Source organism: Sciurus carolinensis, chromosome 2, assembly GCF_902686445.1.
Source record: "Sciurus carolinensis chromosome 2, mSciCar1.2, whole genome shotgun sequence".
In the NCBI taxonomy this organism is placed as follows: Eukaryota; Metazoa; Chordata; class Mammalia; order Rodentia; family Sciuridae; genus Sciurus; species Sciurus carolinensis.
Window position 1 is genome coordinate 23112216 of NC_062214.1, and position 23899 is coordinate 23136114.

At 34.4% G+C, this 23899-nt stretch overlaps 1 protein-coding gene and 1 pseudogene across 1 annotated transcript in view; one reads left to right on the plus strand and one right to left on the minus strand.

Moving 5' to 3' along the window:
• The window catches only part of Itch (itchy E3 ubiquitin protein ligase), a 124621-nt gene that overhangs the window by 15214 nt on the left and 85508 nt on the right, over nt 1-23899 (minus strand). Inside the window, 8 exon segments of the mRNA XM_047538719.1 lie at nt 2509-2649; nt 3095-3228; nt 3406-3565; nt 5550-5638; nt 7404-7475; nt 8115-8187; nt 15076-15204; nt 22008-22092. Of these exon segments, the coding sequence (XP_047394675.1) occupies nt 2509-2649; nt 3095-3228; nt 3406-3565; nt 5550-5638; nt 7404-7475; nt 8115-8187; nt 15076-15204; nt 22008-22092 (883 nt within the window).
• On the plus strand, nt 15294-16735 carry LOC124972597 (26S proteasome regulatory subunit 10B-like; annotated as a pseudogene).

Here is a 23899-nt window from a genome sequence, read left to right on the forward strand (position 1 = left end):
CAACTGAAATAATTTAGAAATTTCTCTGACTACAACAGAATTAAACTAGAAAACAAAAGTAGTTGGAAAGAATTCCCAGACTTTGGAAATTAAACAATATACTTGTAAATAACTCTGGATCAAAGAAGAAACCACAATGAACATTAGAAAATATTTTTAAATGATAATGAAAGCTATCACAATCATGGGACACAGCTAATGTAGTACTTAGATGGAAATTGTTTTAAATGCTCATATTAGAAAACAGAGATGTCTAAAATCAATGATTCAGAATATGTAAAAACTCCTGAAAACATGAGACATCCTAATTATAAAATGTTCATTATAAAATGAGCAAAAGAGCTACAAATAATCAACATGTACAAAAAGGTACTTGATACCATAAGCGAAGGAAGAAATGGAAATTAAAACTATAAAGAGATACTACAGACAACACTCGGTTGGCAAGAGTGTGAATGCAAACATTGCTAGTAGACCTATAAAATGGTAGGACCACTTTTAGAATTGTTTGGCACCAAGTTTCTAATAAAGTTCAGCACCCACCCTAAGACCCAACAGTTTCACTCCTGGGTATTTACCTAAGAGAAATACAAACATGGTCCACAAAAAAGGCTCAATAAAAATGTTCAAAGCAGCTTTACTCATAATAACCCCCAAAAGGATAACAACTGAAATGTCAAGAAGAGAATGGATATACAAATTGTGATGTATACACAGCATGGAACATGTCTCAGCAACAAAAAGGAATAAAATACTGATATATAAAACATGGTTAAGTTGGGCGTGGGGTCACATGCCTATAATCCCAGTGGCTAGGGAGGCTGAGGCAGGTGGACTGCAAGTTCAAAGACAGCCGCAGAAAAAGTGAGGCACTAAGCAACTCAGTGAGACTGTCTCTAAATAAAATACAAAATAGGGCTGGGGATGTGACTTGTGGTCAAGTGCCTGAGTTCAATCCCCTGTGCCAAAACAAACAAACAAACAAACAAACAAAAAACATTAAATTTCATAAACGCTGAATAAAAGAAAGAAACAGATACAAAAAAGTACATGAAATGATTCCATTTTAGGAAGTTCAAGATCAAATACAGAAATAGAACTAAACTGAACTAGCTGCCTCTTGGCCAGAAGAGAAATGTATATGGTATTGTCCATTTATTGGGGGAAAAGGGGTAGATGGACTTAAGAAGGAAAGAAATTTGATTTGGGTCATCTTCATATGGCCATGATGATATATGGAATAATGTTTACAAAACTGGTATTTAAGAGTGATTTAGCTGCCGGGCACAGTGGTGCATGCCTATAATTCCAGTGGCTGGGGAGGCCGAGGCAGGAGGATCACAAGTTCAAACAGCTTCAGCAACCTATTGAGACTCTAACTAACTTATAAAGACCCTGTTTCAAAATAAAATAGATCATTTGTGTACTATGAGTTGAAATGCATTCTGTTGTCATGTATAACTAATTAGAACAAATTTTAAAAAATTAAAATAAAATTAAAAAAATAAAATAGAAAAAGGGCTGGGGATATGGCTCAATGGTTAAGTACCCCAGGGCTCAATCTCTCATACAAAAAAAAAAAAAAAAGAGAGAGAGAGAAAAATAAAGTGATTTAGCATTACTAATACCCTTAAAGTTTCCACATTTGGGCTGATATACAAATGTGTCAAAATATCAACTATATACTTAAGATCTGTGCATTTTACTCTAAAATTATACCTCTTAAAAAACAAAAACTTTTTTTTTTTTTTTTTTTGTGAGACAAAAGATTTAATAATACAGGGGCCCTTTACTGCTGAGCTATATCCTCAGTCCTTTTATTTTATTTTGAGACAGGGTCTCACTAAATTGCCCAGGCTGGCCTTGAATTCATAATCCTCTCAGTCTCCTGAGTAGCAGGGATTATAGGCGTACACCCATGCATCTAGTTCAAACTAAATTTTTGAAAGGATAGATTATTTACCAACAAATAATGATTGTTCATAGTATCTGGTGATGCATACAACTGTATACTTCTAATTATGAAGGGAAAATCAGGCAAGAGACATAGAAACTAAAACTTAAGAAGCAGCGGATACACTCAATTTAACCCTGATTAGACAGAATCGGTGTTGAGAAGACATGAATGAACTAATAACTCTTGAGACTAAAAGTATGAACCAATGCAAAGCATTAAAATAACATAAACCATTGTTTTCTTATAAATTTTGCCCAATCTTTCAATATTCCCCATGAAAATAACTGCATATAAATTTGAGATTTTTTTTGCAATGACATGATATTTAGCATAGTGATTACAGAATTGGAATTTAAAAGAAATGATCTAGCATTTCTACCCTTGAAACTCCTACTTTTGGGCTGAAACTATAAGTGAGAAATAACTAATTACATAGAATAATGATTAGTACAAAGGGAAATACTTTTTTTTTTCAAATATTGCCCATTACTATTAGTAGGAAATTATCAACAGAAATGCTAAACTATATCAAAAGGAGCATGCTCTCTCACCTGATATATTCCTCTTTATTTTCTTCTGTTACAAGAATATTGCCGCCATTGGGTTTCAAGTCATGACTCTTAATTTCACCTAGAATTTCTTTATCAACGGAGAAATACATTTCCAAACCACATTCTTCAATATTGTTTTCTCTGTACAAATAAAATTAGCACTATTTGTCATGTCTCTGAATTCAAACATAATTCATAAGTTTTAAACTTGAGGCCTCTGGTCTAAAATAATTAACATTAAGCTATAACATCAAAATAAGAAATTGGAAGGTTATGCTCTTCAGTCATCCTATTACTGCCTAGGATCTTTTTTTTTTTTTTTTTTTTTTTTTTTGCGGTGCTGGGGATCGAACCCAGGGCCTTGTGCCTACAAGGCAAGCACTCTACCGACTGAGCTATCTCCCCAGCCCTGCCTAGGATCTTGCGAGTACTCCTGTGAAATTACACTAAACAAAGAGACAAGTTTGATGTACAGACCATTTAAATTCAATAAAACAATTACTGCCTATAATTTGGTAAGTTACTAATATCATAATGAAAGCATGTAGACTATATTCTAAAAAATTAAATATATACAGAAACTTACTTAACCCAGATGAGAGAATTGTAAAATTCTGGATCAATAGATTCTAAATCCTTAAGTCCAACTGGTTTGTTCAAGATACGTTTATAGAATGGTAAAGAAAAACCTGTGTCTATGAATTTCCCATGGAACAGAGCCTATAAAAAAGGAAACAATATCACTTAAAATAAATGTATTAAAGTAATTTTATTTCAAAACATTAGGTGAATTCTTTATTCATAACAACTCCCATCATGTGATCTTTTATGGCATATGTAAGAAAATTTAGTATTGCTGATTTAACAAAGTAAACACAGTTCTCCACCTGCACTTACCATGGCAATAAACCTGCCAATGAAACGAAAGTATTTCAGGTGATCTGGATTGATGTAAGAAGCAGGGTTTATCTGCAGGCAGTAGTTATCCTTCCCTGCATATTCAAACAGGCAATACATTGGGTTCAAAACTTCATGCGACAAAAGAAAGAACCATTCTCTGAAATCAAAAGAAAACTTAGGATGAAAAATCTTGTAACAATGCCAAAAAATCAAAGATCAGTGCTACAAAGTTCTCAGGAATCTATACTCCTTAAGTAGTAATAGTTGTCTAATCTGTTGATTTTCATTGCTTCTGCTCAAACTCACATCTATTTTATGTTGCATTGATATTTATACATTGCTTACTATTGTATTTCAAAAAATCTAAGACATTATTGACTTTAAAGTTACCTTTCTTTGATGAACCACTAACATTTTTTCTAATTACAATTGTAATACACAGTCCAATTTTAGCTCTATTAAAATGTGAAAATATTATTCTTGGAATTGATGAAATACTATACATATTCAAGTTTAAAATTCACTATTGACTCAGGTTATTAGAGTGGCTGAAATGCATCTAATATCCCACATATTGCTAAGTCCCATGGTGATCCTCAAAAACGCTGCCATTACCTACATCTAGGATGAATATGAAAAATTCTCCAATTTCATTGAGGCAATAAACCAAGTAATTCTGGCCTCTTAAAAAGTGAGAAAATGCTAATAGAAGCACTAATTCAAGTGCTCTGAAAATATCTACTCATATTAACATGAGATTATGGTTATTAACTATGTAACATGTATGGGTTTAGTAGAACAGATATGGAACAAAACACTGTAGTATCAGTTTGTATCATAGACCTTTTTTCTTGCTTTTAATATTGCTAAGTGCTTTTCTAAATAGGACTAAATAATTGGCCTCCTTCTGAATTATCTTTAACTTGTACAAAATTAAATGTTTCTACTCATTTATTTTTATTATTTCATATATTTTGAAAGAATTTTATGACACGATATAAAGAATCATTAAATTGCAGCCATCAGTTAGTGAGTACACAAAGACTCAGGCTCTGAATTAGGTCACTAATATAAGTATTTTTATTCTTCATAATAATCCAAGAAAGACAGGCATTATTTTACAGATGAAGATATTTGCCCAAGGTCACACTATTGAGTGAAGAAAAAAGATTTAAACCACTCCCAACTCCAAAGCCCTTGCTTTTCCACATTGCCACTGCTGTGTAAAATTTTTACCCTGGTATGACATATTATTATAGAATAAGCAAAGTGATTTCTTTCTTTCCTTCCTTCCTTCTTTCTTTTTTTGGTACTGGAGACTGAACTCAGTGGCACTTTACCACTAAACTACATTTCCATTTCTTTTTCTTTTATCTTTTGAGAAATGATCTCATTAAATTGCTGAGGTTGGCCTTGAACCTGTAATTCTCCTGCCTCAGCCTCTAGAATTGCTGGGATTATAGGTGTGTGCCACCAAGCCCTGCTCTTTTTCTGCTATACTGGGGATCTAACCCAGTGCCTCAAGCATGCTAGGCTCAGAAACACTAAATCACATGCCCTGCTCAGAAACACAATGTTTTTCTGGAGGCATCTTCTAGGGCTTGATTAATAGCTCCAAAATGAAGAAAGTAGAATAAAGATTTTAACTCCTATATTATATAGCCTCTGGATTCTCATGACAGATTATTAATCTCAGTTGGGAACTGAGTATTATCTGTATCAGTACTATGTAGAGGGGAAAATGACACAATTGCTTTAGGGCCTTGTGTGCTCTGTGAAACAGACCTGAGGTGGTTGACTGAAAAAAGGTTACAGTTAGATGATGGAAACCTTGTATCTAGGCTTTACAACCTATTATGTGACTTAGATGAATCTCTAAACTTATATCATCTGTAAAATTCTGTCTCACAGGGTTATTCTGAGGGTTAAATGAACGATGTAGGTGACGTCAACCAGCAGTACCTTAGAAAGTGCTGAATTAATGTTTGTTGAAATTCAGTAGCTGCAGCATAATAAAGCTACAATAATGTTATATTTCATTTTCCTGAAATATAAGATTGAGAAAATAATACTTGCAAGCAAAGTGCAATGATACCTTTGGAAGAAAGGAACTAAGTTCTGAGTATTCATATTATCACTACCTTGCTACACCTCCATAATCTAAACCTTCTTCTCCTGGAAAAATCACCCACAAACGTCTTCGCAGATCTTGTGGACTGAAGCTCATTATCTACAAAACAATAAAATAAGAAAGTTGGTAAAAGCAGTTGTGGAAACACCATTCTACCACTTCCAAGTTTGACACTTCTTCATTACAGGTAACTCAAATACCCCAGGACACAGAATGCTGTTTGTGGTTTAGTTAACACCGCACATATAGAAAACACATTACCGTTCCTTAACATTTTATATATTACACATATCTGTATGTTTGTATACTTTATATGCATTTAATTCTCCCCCCCCCCTTTTTTTCTTTTGGTATTAGGGATTAAACCCAGGGGTGCATAACTACTGAGCAACATCCCCAGGCTCCACACCCCCACTTTTAAAAATATTTTGAGACAGGTTCTTGCTAAGTTGGTGACAATATCTTTGAACTCACAATCCTCCTGCGTTAGTCTCCCAAACTGCTGGGATTACAGGTGTGCACCACCTCACCCAGCTATTTAATTTTTTGTTAAATAATGCTACTACTGATTTCTTTCTTTTCTTTTCTTTTCTTTTTTGGTCATTTTGGGGATTGAATCCAGCGGTCCTCTATCATTGAGCCCCAGCCCTTTTCATTTTATTGTGGGATAGGGTCTCCCTAAGTTGCTAAGGCTGGCCTCATATTTGCAATCCTCCTTCCTCAGCTTATACCACCACACCCAGCATGTTTCACAGTTTTTCAACACTAGCCATGTTCCAAGTTATGTTCCAAGAATTGGACCCAATGGCGACTGACTACTCAGTGACAAAAGGGTGATTATGAATATTAAAATTAGAAATGGGCAAGGACTGAGGTACAGAATGATCTTGGAGTCTTACATCAGATCAAGGATATGACCAAAATTCTCTAAATGGTCTCACTGAGTTCCAAGTCCTGCTAAAAAGCCGTCTGCTCTTACATAGCAGGATGCCAACTGGCTTTCCCCTTTAATGTTAAAATGAGGTTCCATTAGAAAATGAACACAAGCGTTTCTAAAAGCAAGTAGCCAGCTACTGCCAATTATCTCAATCTCTTTCCCCTTTGCATTCAGTTACTTCTTGAGCTGTGCTAGTATAATAATATCACAGATGCTTGAAAATAATCACTTCCACATTTGGCCATAAAACATGGACTAGCCAGATGTTTTCACTTTAACACATTTTCCCCCACTGGCCATTTTAAATCTTTTCTATAACACATTCACTTAACATTTAGTTATGGTTGGTTGTTAGTAATATCTGTAAGATACAGGTAAATGGTAAATTATTTCAGGTTCTGGGGGCAAGTAAAAAAAATTTGTTGGCTACTTTAGAAATCTAATACATCCTTTATCAGATACTGTCACCAATGACCAATTATTTTTTTCCTACATCTAAACAATTTTAAATCGCAACAGTAACATGTTTATAATAAAAATCCAAGTAATTCAGCGTGTAAAAATTAAGTCTTCCTATCTCCTTTCCCATCACATGATGTTCATATGAGTATTTCAAGAGACAGCCTATTTTCCTATTTTTATACCTACTTCAAACACCTAACAGCACAGAAATGGAAACCAGAAACTCACTAATCACTTTATGTTACTCTGACATTGGAAAGCACAAAACACAAAGGTACACACACAAAAAAACTCTGTACACGTTCCTAAATGATAAGTACTAAGGTAGTTTGTAATGAGATTAAATTTAAAAATCCAAGAACTCCAAACTCAAGTTCAAAATTGTTCAGATTAAACCATCAGCACCAAAAAGTAGTTCTGGCCTAGCAGCCAGGGCCACAAACTATTGAATAAACAAGACAGTACCTGTTGAAAGGAATCCTCAAACAATGTTTTTCTTGTTACTGTAATCTTTATGTGCTGTGGCATGGCCAATTGCTGAAATATAAGAATTATTTAAGTCAACTCTATTAAAATTGCCTACCAAAAAAACAAAGGGGGAAAGTTTTACTTGTTTATAGAAACAAACAAACAAAAATATTAATTTATATTCAGTAGTGTTTACCAATGTGTTTATGAGTATTCATGCTGATTACATATTATTTGATAAAGGAAAAAAATCTTTTACATACAATGCTTACTTTAATGACTCAAATAAATCTTAATTTATTTTCAAAAAGTGAACTGATTTTTCTTGTTTCCCAGTTAATTATAGGAGTTTGAAGTTTAGAAACATTTAATATAATAATACTCTGACTAATGTATTAATGTTACTTAGAACCCATAGAAAATCATTAATTCAAGTAATTTAGACATTAGATGCAGTTGATAATGTTTGGAAAAACACTCTAATGATTTTTTTTTTATTCAAATGATTTCAAGCTTAATCTTCTGGCCAACAAAAGCCACAAATTACCAAATCCATAAGTATATTTCTTTGTCTTAAAAATAGGGAAGGAGGTCCTAATGTTTCCCATTTTACCTGTTTTTCCATGAGTTAATTATTTTCAAAATCACTACGTAACGTAAGTAAATTAAAAAACTAAAGGGAATATAGAGATACAATCCCATACTAACCTGACACCAGAATCGGAAATATTGAACCTTTGCCTTGAAGTCCCGAACATAGGCTATTTGGGGTCCATTGTCTCTGAAGAAGAACAAGGGTTAAATGACGTATATTGCTGCTTGTAAAAGAATGCTAAAAGAAAGCAAACACCCACTTATTTCATTATTAAGTGGTAAAATACCCAGAAATACCCAGAACAGCACATTCCTAACACAAATTTTGTTGTTGAATGTTACCCAGGTTCAATTTTTAGGACAAGATAGAAATTTTGATCCTATCGAAGCTATTGTTGTGGATTTTTTTTTTATATGAAGCCAAACTTAACAGGGCTAGTTAAAGGGGATTCTGAGAATGTTATCTATGCTTTTTCCTTAAATAAAACTCTTGATAGTCATGTTAGCAAAACTGTTATCTAATAAAGGCTATGTTCTCAGGGCATTCATATCACTTTAGGTCTGGCTAATAAACTCTAAATGGAAGTGTCATAAGAGACTTTTAGAGCAGAAAGAGTTGGAAAGGGAAATTTTTGTTTTTGTTTTTTCCCATTCCAATTTGCCCTTCTTCCATATTCCAATGTGGGAGTATGATTTTGATAGATGAAGTTTCATAGTAGTTATCTGTCCCAGACCATGAGGTGATACTGAAGATGGAGACCAGACTTTGGGTGGTAGGACAGAAAGAAAGAAACCTAGATCAGTAATGATGCCATGGGGCTTCCCAGTTAGCCCTGGACTTCATGCCACCTGGTACTCTCCCTAGCCTACTTTTAATTTCACTTTCTAAATGCTGAATGTATTTCAGTATACAAATAAAATTAATTTTGTATATTGACTTTGTATCCGGTGACACTGCTAAAATCACTTACTAGTTCTAATATATTCTAGATTCCTTAGCATTTCCTACATATAAATTATCTGTGAGAAAAAAAAAATAGTTTTACTTTTTCCTTTCCAATCTTTATCTTTTATTTCTTGTTCTTATCTCATTGCAATGGCTATAGCTATCAATACAATGTTGAATGAAAGTAGTGACAAGTAAACATTCTTGTCTTATTCTTGATCTTTTGGAGTATTTCATCATTAAGTGTGATATTGACTGTGGTTTTTTGTAAATGCCTTTTTGTGGGTAAGAACTTTTCCAGGTAGCTGGGAGTTTATCATAAACTTGCTTTGTATTTTGTCAAAAGCTTTTCCTGAAATGACCGTAGGATTTTTCTCCTCTAATGTGTTAATATGGTGAATTTTTTTGATTTGTATATATTAAAACAAAACTTTTATTTTTGGGATCAACTTCACCTGATGGTAGTAAAATAATCCCTTTTATATCTGGCTGGATTCAGTTTGTTAAAGGATTTTAACAGCTATGTTCACAGAAATATTAACAAACAAATTAATAGTTTTTTTTTTTAATACTTTTCTTGTTTGGTTTTGGTATCCGGGTTACAAAAACCTCATAAAATGAGTTGGGAGGTGTTCCCACCACTTATATTTTGTGGAAGAATTTGGATAGGATTGATGTTATTTATTATTTATAAGTTGGATAAAATTTACCAGTGAAGCTGTCTAGGCCAGTGTTTTTGTGTCTGTGTGTTTTGGTGCCACTATGGATGGAACCCAAAGCCCTGTACCACTGAGCTCCAGCCCTTTTTATTTTTCATTTTGAAACTGAGTCTTATGAAACTTGTGATCCTCCTGCCTTAGTCTCCTGAGTTGATGGGATTACAGTCCCAAATTTTGTTTAGGGAATTTTTTTTTTTTTTTTTTTTGGCAGTGCTGGGGATTGAACCCAGGGCCTTGTACTTGCAAGGCAAGCACTCTACCAACTGAGCTATCTCCCCAGCCCGGAAAATTCTTTAATTATGCATTTCGATTCTTCACTAGATAAAGGTCTTTTACTTTAATCTAATAATCTGTTTTTTCTTTTTTCCTTTATCAAGGTTACTAGCAGTTGTCAATACTATTAATGTTTCCCAAAGATCCAACTTCTAGTTTTGATTTCTCTACTATTTCATTTCCATTTCACTGTTATTTTTATTTCCTTTCTTGTACTTACTAGATTAGTAACTTTCCTCTTTCTAGCTTGTTAAGAGAGAAGCAAAACTTCACTATTTCATGCCTTTCTTAATTTTCTGATCTAATCCTCTAAAGCAATGAACGGTCCTCTCAGAATTACTAAACTAAATCTCACAGACTGATATGTTGTCCTTTTATTAGGATTCAGAACAAAATATTTCCTAATCTCTCTTGGGACTTTTTTTTCTCCCTTGATCCATGACGCACATGGCTATGTAAATCTCACTGGACATTTATTTATTGTCTTTCTTTTTTGCGGTGCTGGGGATTAAATCCAGGGTCTCATGTGTGCTAGGCAAGTACCCTACAAGCTATACCCTAGCCTGGACTATTTTTAAAGATGGAGAGAAGCATCACAATTCACAATAACCAAACTATGGAACCAGCCTACGTGGTCATCAACGGATGAATGGATAAAGAAAATGTGGCATATATACACAATGGAATTTTATTCAATCATAGAGAAAAATGAAATTATCTCATTTGCAGGAAAATGGATGGAACTAGAGACCATTATGTTAAACAAAATGAGTAAAACTCAGAAGGTGTTGGGTTATTTGAAGGGTTGTATGTTTTCCCTCCTATGTGGAAGCTAGAGAAAAAAAGGAAAAGAAAGGTGGGGACAGATTTCATGAAAATAAAAGTGAGATCAGTAGAGGAAAGGGATCTAGGTGTGGGAGGCAGGGAGGAAGGGGGAAAATGCTGAGTAGTGATATTAGGCAAATTATATTGTTATATTGTGTACATGTACAATAAATCCCATCATTATGTACAACTATAATGTACCAATTAAAATTTGGGGGGAAAAAGGAAAATAAAAAATTGACTAACTTCTGACTGAGACCATCATTTATATTTCATGCAATTATTGATATGTTTAGGTTTAGGTCTATCATTTCATTGTTTTCTGGGGTTTTTTTTTTTTGTGTGTGTGTGTGTTGTTCCTCTGTTTGCCCTTTTCTGCACTCTTTAGGGTTATTTAAATATTTCAGTTTATTACTATTGATTATCTATGTGTCTATATATACATACATATGAAAATAAATAAAAAGATGAAGATAAATACACTTCCACCTTATATAAGCTACTACTGTTTTGCATTTTCCTGTTATATGCACCCAATCTTAATTGTAACTAAAACTAATGATAACAACAATATCTATTTATTTATTTCCATATAAAATACCTCTGCAATTTCATTAATCATAAATTGGTCTAATTTCTCAGTTTCTGCTTTAAACATGAAAGTTTTTAATATGCATAAGTATAAAATTAAATGATAATGGGGGGACCAGAATTGCCTTGATAAGAAAGTCACAAACACTATAGAAAACTATAAACAAATAACCCTTATCAATATAGATGCAGAAATCCTCAAGAAAATATTAGCAAAAAATTTTTGGCAAAATATCAAAAGGATTAGTATTTTGATCCTTTAAAAATTTTTCTTTGTAGTTGTAGATGGACAGTATGCCCTTATTTTATTTGTTTATTTTTATGTGGTGTTAAGAATCCAACCCAGTGCCTCACATGTGCTAGGCAAGCATTGAGCAAGCATTCTGTCATTGAGCTATGGTCCCAGCCCCCCTTTTAATCCTTTTGAAGTTGATGAAGTAGGATTTATTCTTGGAATGCAAGGACAGTTCAATACATAAAAAAATTAATGTAATATACCACCTTAGCAGAATGAAGAGGGTAAAATCCACATGACCATCTCAATTGATGCAGAAAAAGCATTAAACAAAATTCAATACCATTTTCATGATAAAAGATACTCAACAAATGAGGAATAGAGGGAAACTATCTCAACATAATATGAAAATCTCACAAGGAACATCACATTCAATCGTTAAAGAATGAAAGTTCTTCCATTAAGATTAGAAATAATACAGGGATGCCTAATTTCATCACTTCTGGTCAACATTATTTTAGTTATAGCCAAAATAATTAGGAAAAAAAAAAAAAAAGAAAAGAAAAGAAAGAAGAAATCAAAGGCATCCAAGAGACAGAAGTAGTAAAATGATCTGTTTGTAGATGATATGACTTTTTTTTCAGTGCTGGGGATTGAACCCAGGGTCTTGTGCTTTCATGGCAAGCACTCTACCAACTAAGCTATATCCCCAGTCATTTTTTCTTCTTTTTCCTGATACTGGGGATTGAACCCAGGAGTGTTGTACCATAGAGCTATATATCCCTAGCCCTTTTTATATTTCATTTTATTTTGAGACTGGGTCTCACTAAGTTGCCATGACAACCTTGAACTTGGCGATCCTTGTTCCTCAGCCTCATGAATCATTGGGATTACAGGTGTGCACCATTGTGCCCATATCTTGATTTGATCTTTTGTGCAGGAAATACTTTGAAGATTCCACATAAAAAAGCTGTTAGGATAAGCAAATTCAGCAAAGTAGTAGAATATAAAGTCAATACAGATTAAGAAAATAATTCCTTTTACAATAGCAGCAAAAATAAAATTCTTAGGAATGGAATGAAGGGTAAAAGACTTGTCTATCAAAAACTACAAAACACTGTTGAAAGAAAAAAAAAAAAAAAAACCACAAGTAAATGGACTGATATCCACATTTCATGTATTAGAAGAATTAGTATTGTTAAAATATCCATGCTACCAAAGAGATCTACAGATTCAATGTAATTCCTGTCCAAATAAAAGAACACCTTTGTAGAAATAGGACCAAAAAAGTCCTAAAATTTGTACATGATCTCAAGGAATCCCAAATAGCCAAAACAATCTTGAAAAGGAAGAACAAAGCTAGAGACTTATACTTCCTAATGTTGAAACATACTACAAAGCTAAAGTAAACAAAACAGGTTGCACTGATATAAAGACAGACATTTAGACCAATGGAATGGAATATGGAGAGTCCAAAAAGAAACCCTCACCAACATATTGCATAATTTTTGACAAGACTGCTTCTATGGTTTGGATGTTGAATATCCCCAGGGTGATGGTATTAAGAGGTGCTCTGATTTTCAAGAAGTGAGGCCTAATAGAAGTTACTTAGATCATCAGGGGTGTGCTCTCAAGGGAGACTATGGGATCCAGATTGCACTCCCTTTCTACTCCAGTTCAAGAAATGACCATTTACTCCTAAATATTCTTCCACCATGATATGCTACTATCTGCCATGAGGTGATACAGGAAAGCAGCAATTCTCATTGAGCTTGTTCAGACTTTGGTCAAAACTGAATGAAATAAACCTGTGTACTAAGCAGCTTATGTCAGGTATTTCATTATAGTGATGGAAAGCTGACTAATACAGATGCCAAGGCTAAGTAACAAAAGAACAAGTCTTTTCAACAAATGGTGCTAGGAAAACTGGATATTCACATGCAAAAAACTGAGACTGTACCCTTATACAATACCATATATGAAAATTAACTAAAAATGAATCAAAAACCTAAATGTACGAGCTTTAATTATAAAACTCTCAGAGGAAAACCTAGGGAAAAAACTTTGCAACATTTGATTTGGCAACGATTTCTTGGGTGACACCAAAGGCATAGGCAACAAAAGAAAAGATAGATGAATTGAACTTCATCAAATTTTCAAGCTTTTGTGCATCAAAGAGTACTATGCAAAGTAAAAATGGGAGAAATACTTTTAATTCATGGATCTAATAAGGAATCAATATTCAGAATACATTCACACATGGTATAATGATGTTTTAGTCAATGACAGACCACATTTAAGATAATGGTCTCATTAAGAGCATAATGGAGCTGAAAAATTCTTATTTCCTAATGATGTCTCAGTCATCTTTAATATCAGAGCACAACATAATACTCACATGTCTGAGATGGTCCTGGTTTAAACAAACTTATTGCCAGTCATAGAAAAATATAGCACATTAAATGATGCATAATGCATGATACTTGATAATGATAATAAAAACTATGTTACGGTTTTATGTATAACCCAAACAGTATAATATGTTTTCAATCATTATTTTACATTGTACTCCTAGTTATACAAAAATGAAGAGTTTACTGTAAAATAGTATGCCATGTTATGCTGGCAGCAGCCTCATATAGCTTGTGCTTATGGTGTCTCTTGATTTTCATCATTTCTCCTGCACTTTATTTAATCTGGTAATCTGTTCATCATGGCCCCAGAAGCAATAGGCTACATCATCTAGGTAGGGTGTGTATACCATATAGCCTAGATTCATAGAAGGCATGTGTCTAAGTACACTCTGCTGTTCATATGATGATTTATTTCTCAGAATGTATCCTCATCATCAATCAATGCAAGATTATAAATAGAAAACTAAAATGCAACCAAAAGACCCCAATGACTTGATTAAAAAATTAGCAAAGAAAAAAATGGGCAAAGGACAGTACACAAAGATCTACTAGCAAGCCAACTCAAGAAACAGTAAGAAGAGGAGGTGTGGTGGCGCATGCCTGTAATCCCACCTAAACAGGAGGCTAAGGGAGGAGGATCTCACATTCGAGGCACGCTTAAGCAAATTTAGTGAAACATTATCTCAAAATAGAGAAAATAAAAAGGGCTGGGGTTGTAACTCAGTAATAGATTTAATGCTCATTAACACACACACACACACACACACACACACACACACACGGTAAAAAAAAATAATAAGACTTCCATTTCTTGCTAATTCAGATCTTTATGTCAAAATCTGATAAATTAATCACCGGGCACAGTGGCACATGCCTGAAAGCCCAGTGACTCGAAAGGCAAGGCAGGAAGATGGCAGTTTAGCAAGACCCTGTCTTGAAATAAAAAATAAAAAGGGCAGGGGGATGTAGCTCAGTGGTAAAGCACCCCTGGGTTCAATTAGCAGTAATACCCACCCCCCTCAAAAAAGAGAAATTAGTTTTATTTTCAATCTACAATGTTTAGAATACTTACAGGGCAGATTTTCCTGTGCGGGGATCTATATAGGTAGTTGTTCTTTTATTGTGGTCTACAAAATATGGAATTCCATCCACTGTGAATCTCATTTCCCAGCCTTCAGGTAAGGGTTTTTCATTTAACTGACTACAAAACAAACAGGAAAAAATGTAAACACATTAAGATTTTTAAAGAATTGTTTATTTGATAAGTACAGAAACGAAAACTGTCCATAAATGTGTATTAGTGTAGAACAAAATCTTTTAGAAAACAATTTGGTTCAAGATTTTCAGTTGTGGGGCTTCTCATCATGGCAGACCTAGAGATAAGGTGCTTCAGGACTACGGCAAGAAGCTGCTGGAGCACAAGGAGATTGACAGCCGTCTTAAGGAGTTAAGGGAACCATTAAAATAACTTACCAAGCAGTATGAAAAGTATGAAAATGATCTGAAGGCCCTACAAAGTGTTGGGCAGATTGTGGGTGAAGTGCTTAAACAACTAACTGAAGAAAAATTCATTGCTAAAGCTACAAATGGACCAAGATATGTTGTAGATTATCGATAACAGCTTCATAAAAGTAAGCTAAAGCTAGGAACAAGAGTTGCTTTGGATATCATGAGATATTTGCCAAGAGAGGTGGATCCACTTGTTTATAACATGTCTCATGAGGACCCTGGGAATGTTTCTTATTCTGAGGTTGGAGGTCTGTCAGAACAGATTCAGGAATTAAGAGAGGTAATAGAGGGCTGGGGAGATAGTTCAGTTGGTAGAGTGCTTGCCTTGCAAGCACAAGACCCTGGGTTTGATCCCCAGCACCGCAAGAAAAAAAAAAAAAAAGAATAATAATGTAAGCCTGTAGCCTGGTTTCTGTTTGTAGTGAAAGTGTAGCTTTGTATAGTAAAGTGCCTGTCCTATCCCCAGTACAGCCCCCCTCCCCCCAAAAAAAAGAGGTAATAGAATTACCTCTTACAAATCCAGAATTATTCCAGTGTGTAAGAATAATACCTCCAAAAGGCTGTTTGTTATATGGACCACCATGCACAGGAAAAACACTCTTGCACGAGCTGTTGCTAGCCAACTGGACTGTAATTTCTTAAAGTTTGTATCTAGTTCTATTGTAGACAAGTACATTGGTGAAAGTGCTCATTTGATTAGAGAAATGTTTAATTATGCTAGGAATCATCAGCCATGCATCATTTTTATGGATGAAATAGATGTTATTGGTGGTCGTTGGTTTTCTGAAGGTACTTCAGCTGACAGAGATTCAGAGAACCTTAATGGAGTTACTGAATCAAATGGATGGATTTGATACTCTGCACAGAGTTAAAATGATCATGGCTATAAACAGACCCGATATGCTGGACCCTGCTTTATTGCATCCAGGAAGATTAGATAGAAAAATACATATACTGATTTACCAAATGAACAAGCAAGATTAGGTATAATGAAAATCCATGCAGGACCCATTACAAAGCATGGTGAAATAGATTATAAAGCAATTGTGAAGCTATCAGATGGTTTTAATGGAGCAGACCTGAGAATTGTTTGTACTGAAGCAGGTATGTTTGCAATTCATGTTGATCATGATTTTGTAGTTAAAGAAGACTTCATGAAAGCAGTCAAAAAAGCAGTTGATTCTAAGAAGCTAGAGTCTAAATTGGACTACAAACCTGTGTAATTTATTGTAAGGTTTTGGATGGCTGCATGACAGACATTGACTTAATGAAAAATAAAGTTAAAGAAAATAATGTATATATTGGCAATGATCTCATTAAATGCGTATGAATAAAAATATGTGTAACAAAAAAATTAGTATGTAATTCAGTAATTCAACTTTTAAAATTGACACAAATTTGTTTGTTAATGTTGCATTTATCGCAGCAAAAGTTACAAAAGAAGAGTGTTGAAGCTTTTCGTATTTGCCATGTGAGCATTTTGCAAAACACAGAAAATGGTTTGAAAATAGTACAAGAGACCATTTCTTAATTAAGACTTATTTTATATCATTTATTTTCTTCATTCTAACAAAGTTTAATAAAATGTTTGATTTAGTTCTAAAAAAAAAAAGATTTTCAGATTTTCAGTCATGTACCAGACATCTCTCTATCTGGACATTCTAAGAATACATTAAACACATCACTAGAATTCAACATTAAAAAAATCAAACACTGCACCTCAGTTTTCTACCATATTCTTGGCCTATGTTCTCCTATCTACTTCATAACCCTCCTTAAATATCTCATAATTAAATAAGTTCTGCCCATTCTGCCTTAAACGTCTTCATCTTTATCCCTTTTTCTACCTCCCAAACCATCCTTACTCTTGAGTTTTAATCATCTTTTGTTTAAACATCCTCAACAGTCACCTAAATGTGTTTTCCTCCCTCTAGTCTCTTTCTGGTCTGACTCATATATTGATATGGCTGAAAGAATGTCTTTCTCAAATAGAGAATGCATCAAATTAGTTCTCCTTTAAAGTGCTAGCATTGTTACACCACTTCCAAAGTTAAGTTCTATACTCTTCCATCTGGCATTCACTCAATTTCTATATCCTGGCCTCAAATGTTTCCTTTTATATTTTCTCTGCAGCCAAACTTCTACCTTCCTTAAATGAATCTTGTGATTTCATGGCATATGGCTAGTCATCATTTCCCAGTCAAGACACAATCTCTCTCATCACCAAGAGAAGCCTTTGACCCAAATCTCTATCATTCTTTTGTTAAGGCAACTCAAAAGTATTTCCATCTATTTCTTTAACACCCATCTTTATATCTTGAAAACTTGTGATCCTAGGCAAACTACTAAATCTCCCTAAACTTTATCTTCTTTTTCCAACATAGTGGCACACCTGTATTCCATAGTGACTTGAGAGGCTGAGGCAGGAAGATCGCAAATTTGAGACCAGACTCAGTAATTTAGCAAGACCCTAAGCAACTTAGCAAGACTCGGTCGCAAAACAGAAATTAGAAAGGGCTGGGGATGAGGCTCAGTGGTAAAGCACCCCTGGATTCAATTCCCAGTTCCAAAGATATGATATGATATAAAATAAAATAAAATAAATTTCATTTTCTTTATTCATAAAATGAAAAAAAGGGTGTTTATGTAATAAGATAGTATGAGGAATGAGGTAAATAAAAAGTTTAGCACAAAAAAATCACAATCATATTGTAACTATTATTATTATTCCTCCTATAAGAAATTGATGACTCTTCTGGCATCCCAAAGTACTTCCTATTTATGCAATTAGCACAGCATTTATCACAAGTTGAAGTATTTGTGTTTGGCAACAACTTCTCCACCTTGCAAATACTACGTGAATTTTAGAATAGGAATTAGATTTTAAAGCAATAATGACTTATATAAATGACTTAATTTTAATCTGTTGTACACAAAAATAATTGAGGCATTAGAATAAATAAACCTAAAAATTTTATTTTTTACATTTCAAAATATACTAGAATGAGTACTACTGAATACCTCTTTTGCTGTTTTTATTTGTGTACTCTGAAATAATGGCAACCTGTCTTTTTAGTTGGTTAGGTATAACAAATGTTGCAATTTTTATCCATATGTGCCAGTTCAGTTTTTCTATTTCATAGCTTCAATTTTCTCATCTGGTGGGTTTGGTATGAAAAAGAACAATGGAAATGTTCGAGGTCATATCAGAAAGGACAAAAGGGAGGGTTTGGGGGCATTTAGGCATTTGGCCACTATTGATGTTAACAGTGTCATTTTCTTCAAGAATACTTCTGCAAAACGAAGAGCTATACTTCAGAAGAACTACCGCCTTGAATCATATTTTGTAAACTATATCAAAGGTTAAGAATATTTAGCTGTATTCATATAATTGAATATAAGTATCAAATAAAATAGAATACCAAAAATACAAAAAAGGTTTTGTTATAATTTTAGCTGCAAGATAGGCACAGTAACAAGTTGTCTAGAAAACAAAATAAATTAGAACTAGGTCAGTTGTGCTACTTGTTAAAATATGAATCTACTGTTTAGCTCTAAAACTTTAAAAGTTCAAGGGGGAACCAAAAATGGTGAAAAATGACAGAAAGGTGACTTGTTCAATCCCCCCCCCAACCCCCAGTTTGAATCATGGTGTTCTATCACTGAGCTATACATCCCTAGCCCTTTTTATTTCTAAAAGTTGGTCTTAAACCTGCCATCCTGTGCCTCAGTCTATTGAGTAATAGTAATTATAGGCATGCACTACTGTGCCTGGCTTGACTTACTCAATTCTATCCTTAGATACCGATTTTTGGGGCACAGGGTGCTAGGAATGAAACACAGTGCCTTGTGCATGCTAGGCGAGTACTCTACAACTAAGCTAAATCCCAGACCCAAAGATAGAATTATTGAGAGGAATTAAAAACATCTCATCTTTGAAATTCTTTTTTTTTTTCATCTTTGAAATTCTTAATTATTTTTTTCATGAAACTTGAATATATTTGAGTTAAATATAATAACTCCATAAAAACACTATCATATTTTGCCACCCAGAAGTAGATATTTTACATTTAAAGCATACCTTTAGAACATAAGTTATTGAAATATGTGTCACAAAGAATTAATCATGTCCAAGAGAAGGGTCTTTGTCCTCAACTACTGGGAGGTGATCTGCCAATGGAAGTATGTCTGTGACTAATAATGGAGGCCTGGGGCATACTGTATCAGTTCTGACTTCAGGAGGAACTAGAAACTAGGTCGTATCCCAAACCTCCAAGTAGGAATGAACACAAAAATGTCAGTCAAGAGGGCAGAATTTGATCAAACCCTAGGAAAAATTCTGGATACCAGAGACTTCCTGGTTCAAAATACAGAACATCAATAAATATTGTTCCACACTGTTGGAAATCTAGAACCCTCCCAGACTCTGCTCCATGAATCTCTTCCTTCTGCTGGTTCTATTTTCTATTTTTTTTTTTTTTTTAAATGACAAATGTGATTGCTGAGTATAAGGTTTAGTATAAGTTTCAGTGAATTCTGAGAATCTCTAGTGAATGGTTGTAGCAGAATTTGTAGGCAGTTGGTCTGAAGGGAGAGTTGTCTTGGGGACCCACAAACTTGTGGTTACTGTCTAAACTGATAGTACAGTTTGCCAAATTCCTTGTAGAATGGACTCATTTGGCAGTCTGATAAGTGACTAGTATTATAGACTGTTATAAGTTGAATGTGTCCCCACTCCAAATGCTTATATTTAAGTCGTACCCGTCGGTACCTTGGAATATGACCTTATGTGCAAACAGGGTTATTGCATATGTATCAGTTAAGATGATGTCATATGTCATATAGGAGGTGGGGGGTCACAGGTCCTGTAAGAACAAGTGTTCGTTAAAAAAGAGGAAATTTGTGTACAGGAATGTATACACAGGAAGTCATGTGAACAACATGTGAACATGCTGACAAGTCAAGGATATAACTAGAAGCGAGGTCTGGAACAGATCTTTCCCTAGTGACTGCAGAGGAAGCATGGTCCTGCTAACACCTTGATCTCTGAGTTCTAACTCCAGAACTATAAGACAATAAATTTGTTGTTTAAGTTACACCATGTGTGGTAAAGTTTGTTAAAATGGCCCTAGTAAACAAATACATACACTATTATGTAATGTTACTAAGATAAGCAATTGTACTCATAGGTGCCACTTTGATGTAGTTATCAAAACATTAAAAAGACAAATTTGTGATAGCATATCTCTTCATTAATACATGAACTAGCAAGTTCTTTTTCTTTTCTTTAGAAAAGGGCCTGACACACCCTAGACAAGTGCTCTATCAGTGAACTACATACCCAGACTGTAAGTTTGTAATGTTTGTAAATAATGATGTTTGTAAACAATATTTTGAGATATTTGCAACAACCACAGAATGCTGTTTTTCAAACCTTGTGATTTCTTCTGGTGGCAAAGTCCTAGGCATTGCTAATTCTACTAGGTCATAGCCTCATATTCACATTCATAATAGAAGGAAATGCTAAATTTTAGGTAAAAGTTAGTAAAACTGGGGACATATTTTTTCCCCTGTAAGACACATACTTCAAATTTATCCAGTAATCACAGATTAAGAAACTCTGCTTTAAAATTAAAAGTAAGATTTCATCTCACTCCAGTTGGAATGGCAATTATCAAGAATACAAACAATAATAAGTGTTGGTGGGGATGTGGTGGGACTGCAGATTGGTGCAACCACTATGGAAAGCAGTATGAAGATTCCTCAGAAAACTTGGAATGGAACCACCATTTGACCCAGCTATTGACCCAGCTATACCACACTCCTGGGTCTATACCCAAAGGACTTAAAATCAACATACTACAGTGACACAGTCACATCAATGTTTATAGCAGCTCAATATAGAACCAACCTTGATGCTCTTCAACAGATGAATGGATAAGAAAATGTGGTACATATACACAATGGAATATTACTCAGCCTTAAAGAATGAAATTATGGCATTTGCAGGTAAATGGACGGAACTAGAGAATATCATGCTAAGTGAAATAAACCAATTCCAAAAAACCAAAGGTTGAATGTTTTCTCTGATAAGAGGATGCTGATCCATAGTGGGGGGGTGGGTAGGGAAGAATGAAGGAACTTTGGATTATACAGAGGGGTGTGAGGGGAGGGAAGGGGTGGGGAGGGGAGGGGTGAGGGGTGGGCACGGAAAAAGGGGGGGGAGAAACTGCTTTATAATTACTCATCTTATTTTACTACTAATAAAGATATTTAAGTGAATATTTGAGCATAAGATTATTTTCATGTGTCAGTGAGTTTTTTTTCCTATTCTCAAGAAGCTCTTAAGTTTTCACTACATGAAAGTAAAAAAATTTCTCCATTGAGTATAAAGGAATCAATATTTAAGGCTTTCGGGGAAATATGCGACTGAGTCAGAAATAGGTAAGCAATTTTTAAAAAGTTATAAATATACTAGTAACTAAAAGTTCTTACCCTTGATTTCTGGGGTCTTCCCATTGTGTAATTCGAGTGTTGTGGTTGACAAAATATACTCTGCCATTGCTATCAGTTCTCTTCTCTATTATACAGAAACAACAACAACAACAACAACAACACAAAGCATTAATGTTGGCATAGTTTTTTTTTTGAAACTAAGACAAAATTTTTGAACCAAATTTGCCCATCTCATTGCATTGTTGATTTTGTAGTTCTATACCACATCTTTTAAAAGGTTTATTCTTTGACTATTAAATACACATACTTAACTAAAGTTATAGAAATATTATTACATCCTAGAAGCCAGACTTAAATCAATGTCCTGCCCACAGGACCCTTTCAGCTGTCCAACCAACAGCAGCAAAATAAGATTTTTTTTTTTTTCTTCTTCTTCTTCTTCTTATATGTGACCTCATTTTATTTTATTTTTTTGGTGCTGGGAACTGCAGTGGACAAATGGGGTACGCAGTAGGGGATGGATAAGCAGCAAAGACTGCCTTACTGAGAAACAGATATCCTCTGCTTGAAACCCGAATTACGGAGTGACAAGGAATGCAGCCTCCCTCCAGTCCACCATCTTGGATCTCGTAAATGACTGATGGTTCTCTGGTGCTGGGAATTGAACTCAGGGCCTCACACATGCTAGGTAAGCACTCTATCACTGAGCCATACCCTTAGTTCAACCTCATTTTATTCTTAATAGCTCCATGAAATAGATGGTTTTATTTTTATCCTGAACATAAAGAAAACTCAGAGAGGTTAAGTGACCTACCCCAAACCCCTTAATTGAGTGGTAGAGATAAGATGGTAACTCAGGTTTACAGGGAATTTTTTCCCATACTACATCTATACATCATCTCATTTCTTAAATATAAGTGGGAGTTGGGGGTTAGGGTAGTAACTTAATTGTTTTGTTGGTATACGTTTGGCATTATTCAATTAAGATAGACATTTTCTTTCTTTCTACCTATCTACCTATTTACCTAATTATTTTGCTGTGCTGGAAATCAAATCCAGGGCCTTGTGCATGCTAGAAAAGCATTCTACCACAGAGCTACACACTCAGCTTACACTGGTTCTTTTTTTATGATTTTGTTCCTTAATATAACCAGTTCCAAAATACTGAATATTTATAGTAACTTTCTATACACAGTTTGGGTAGTAGGGCTCAATTATTTAAGTACTACATCTAAAGCTGCTATTGGCTGGGCTCAGTGTCGCATACTTGTAATCCCAGCTACTCAGGAGGCTGAGGTAGGAGGATCCCAAGTTTGGTGATAACCTGAGCAATTTAGCGAGACCCTCTCTGAAAATAAGAAGGGCTGGACATGTAGTTAGCGGTAGAGTGCCAATAGTTTCAATACCCAGTACCACCAAAAAGAAAAGTAAAACAAAACAAAACAAATCCTGCTGCTTATTCCCCACCTGGCTCTTGCTTTAAGATTCTCCTTGTTTTTTTATTCCCATTCCTCAAAATTGTCCCTGCTTGAGCTCTCCCTATTAATAGTCAATATTAAGCTATCTTTAAACTATAATCTCTGTTCCATTACTAATTCTTCAAAAGATGGGGTTTTTCCTGTTCTGAATTTCTTTACTTTGCCAACATGCCTCAAAATGAATACTGATATATTAAAGATTATGGAATGGATCTGAACAAAATTTTAAAATTGCTGGAAAAGCTAATTTTTATGTCCTGTGGTTTGAGAAATTGATATCCACTTTTCAAACAACACATTTAGATCCTTTGGATCTTTCTTTAAGCAGTACATTACAGAATGAATCTTAGGCCAAATTATACCTTGTTAAGTTAGTATTCAGTAACAATTATATTTGTAGTACTGATTCTATGATATCAAGTAGCAGTGATGTTATGGGTTACAATGGATATA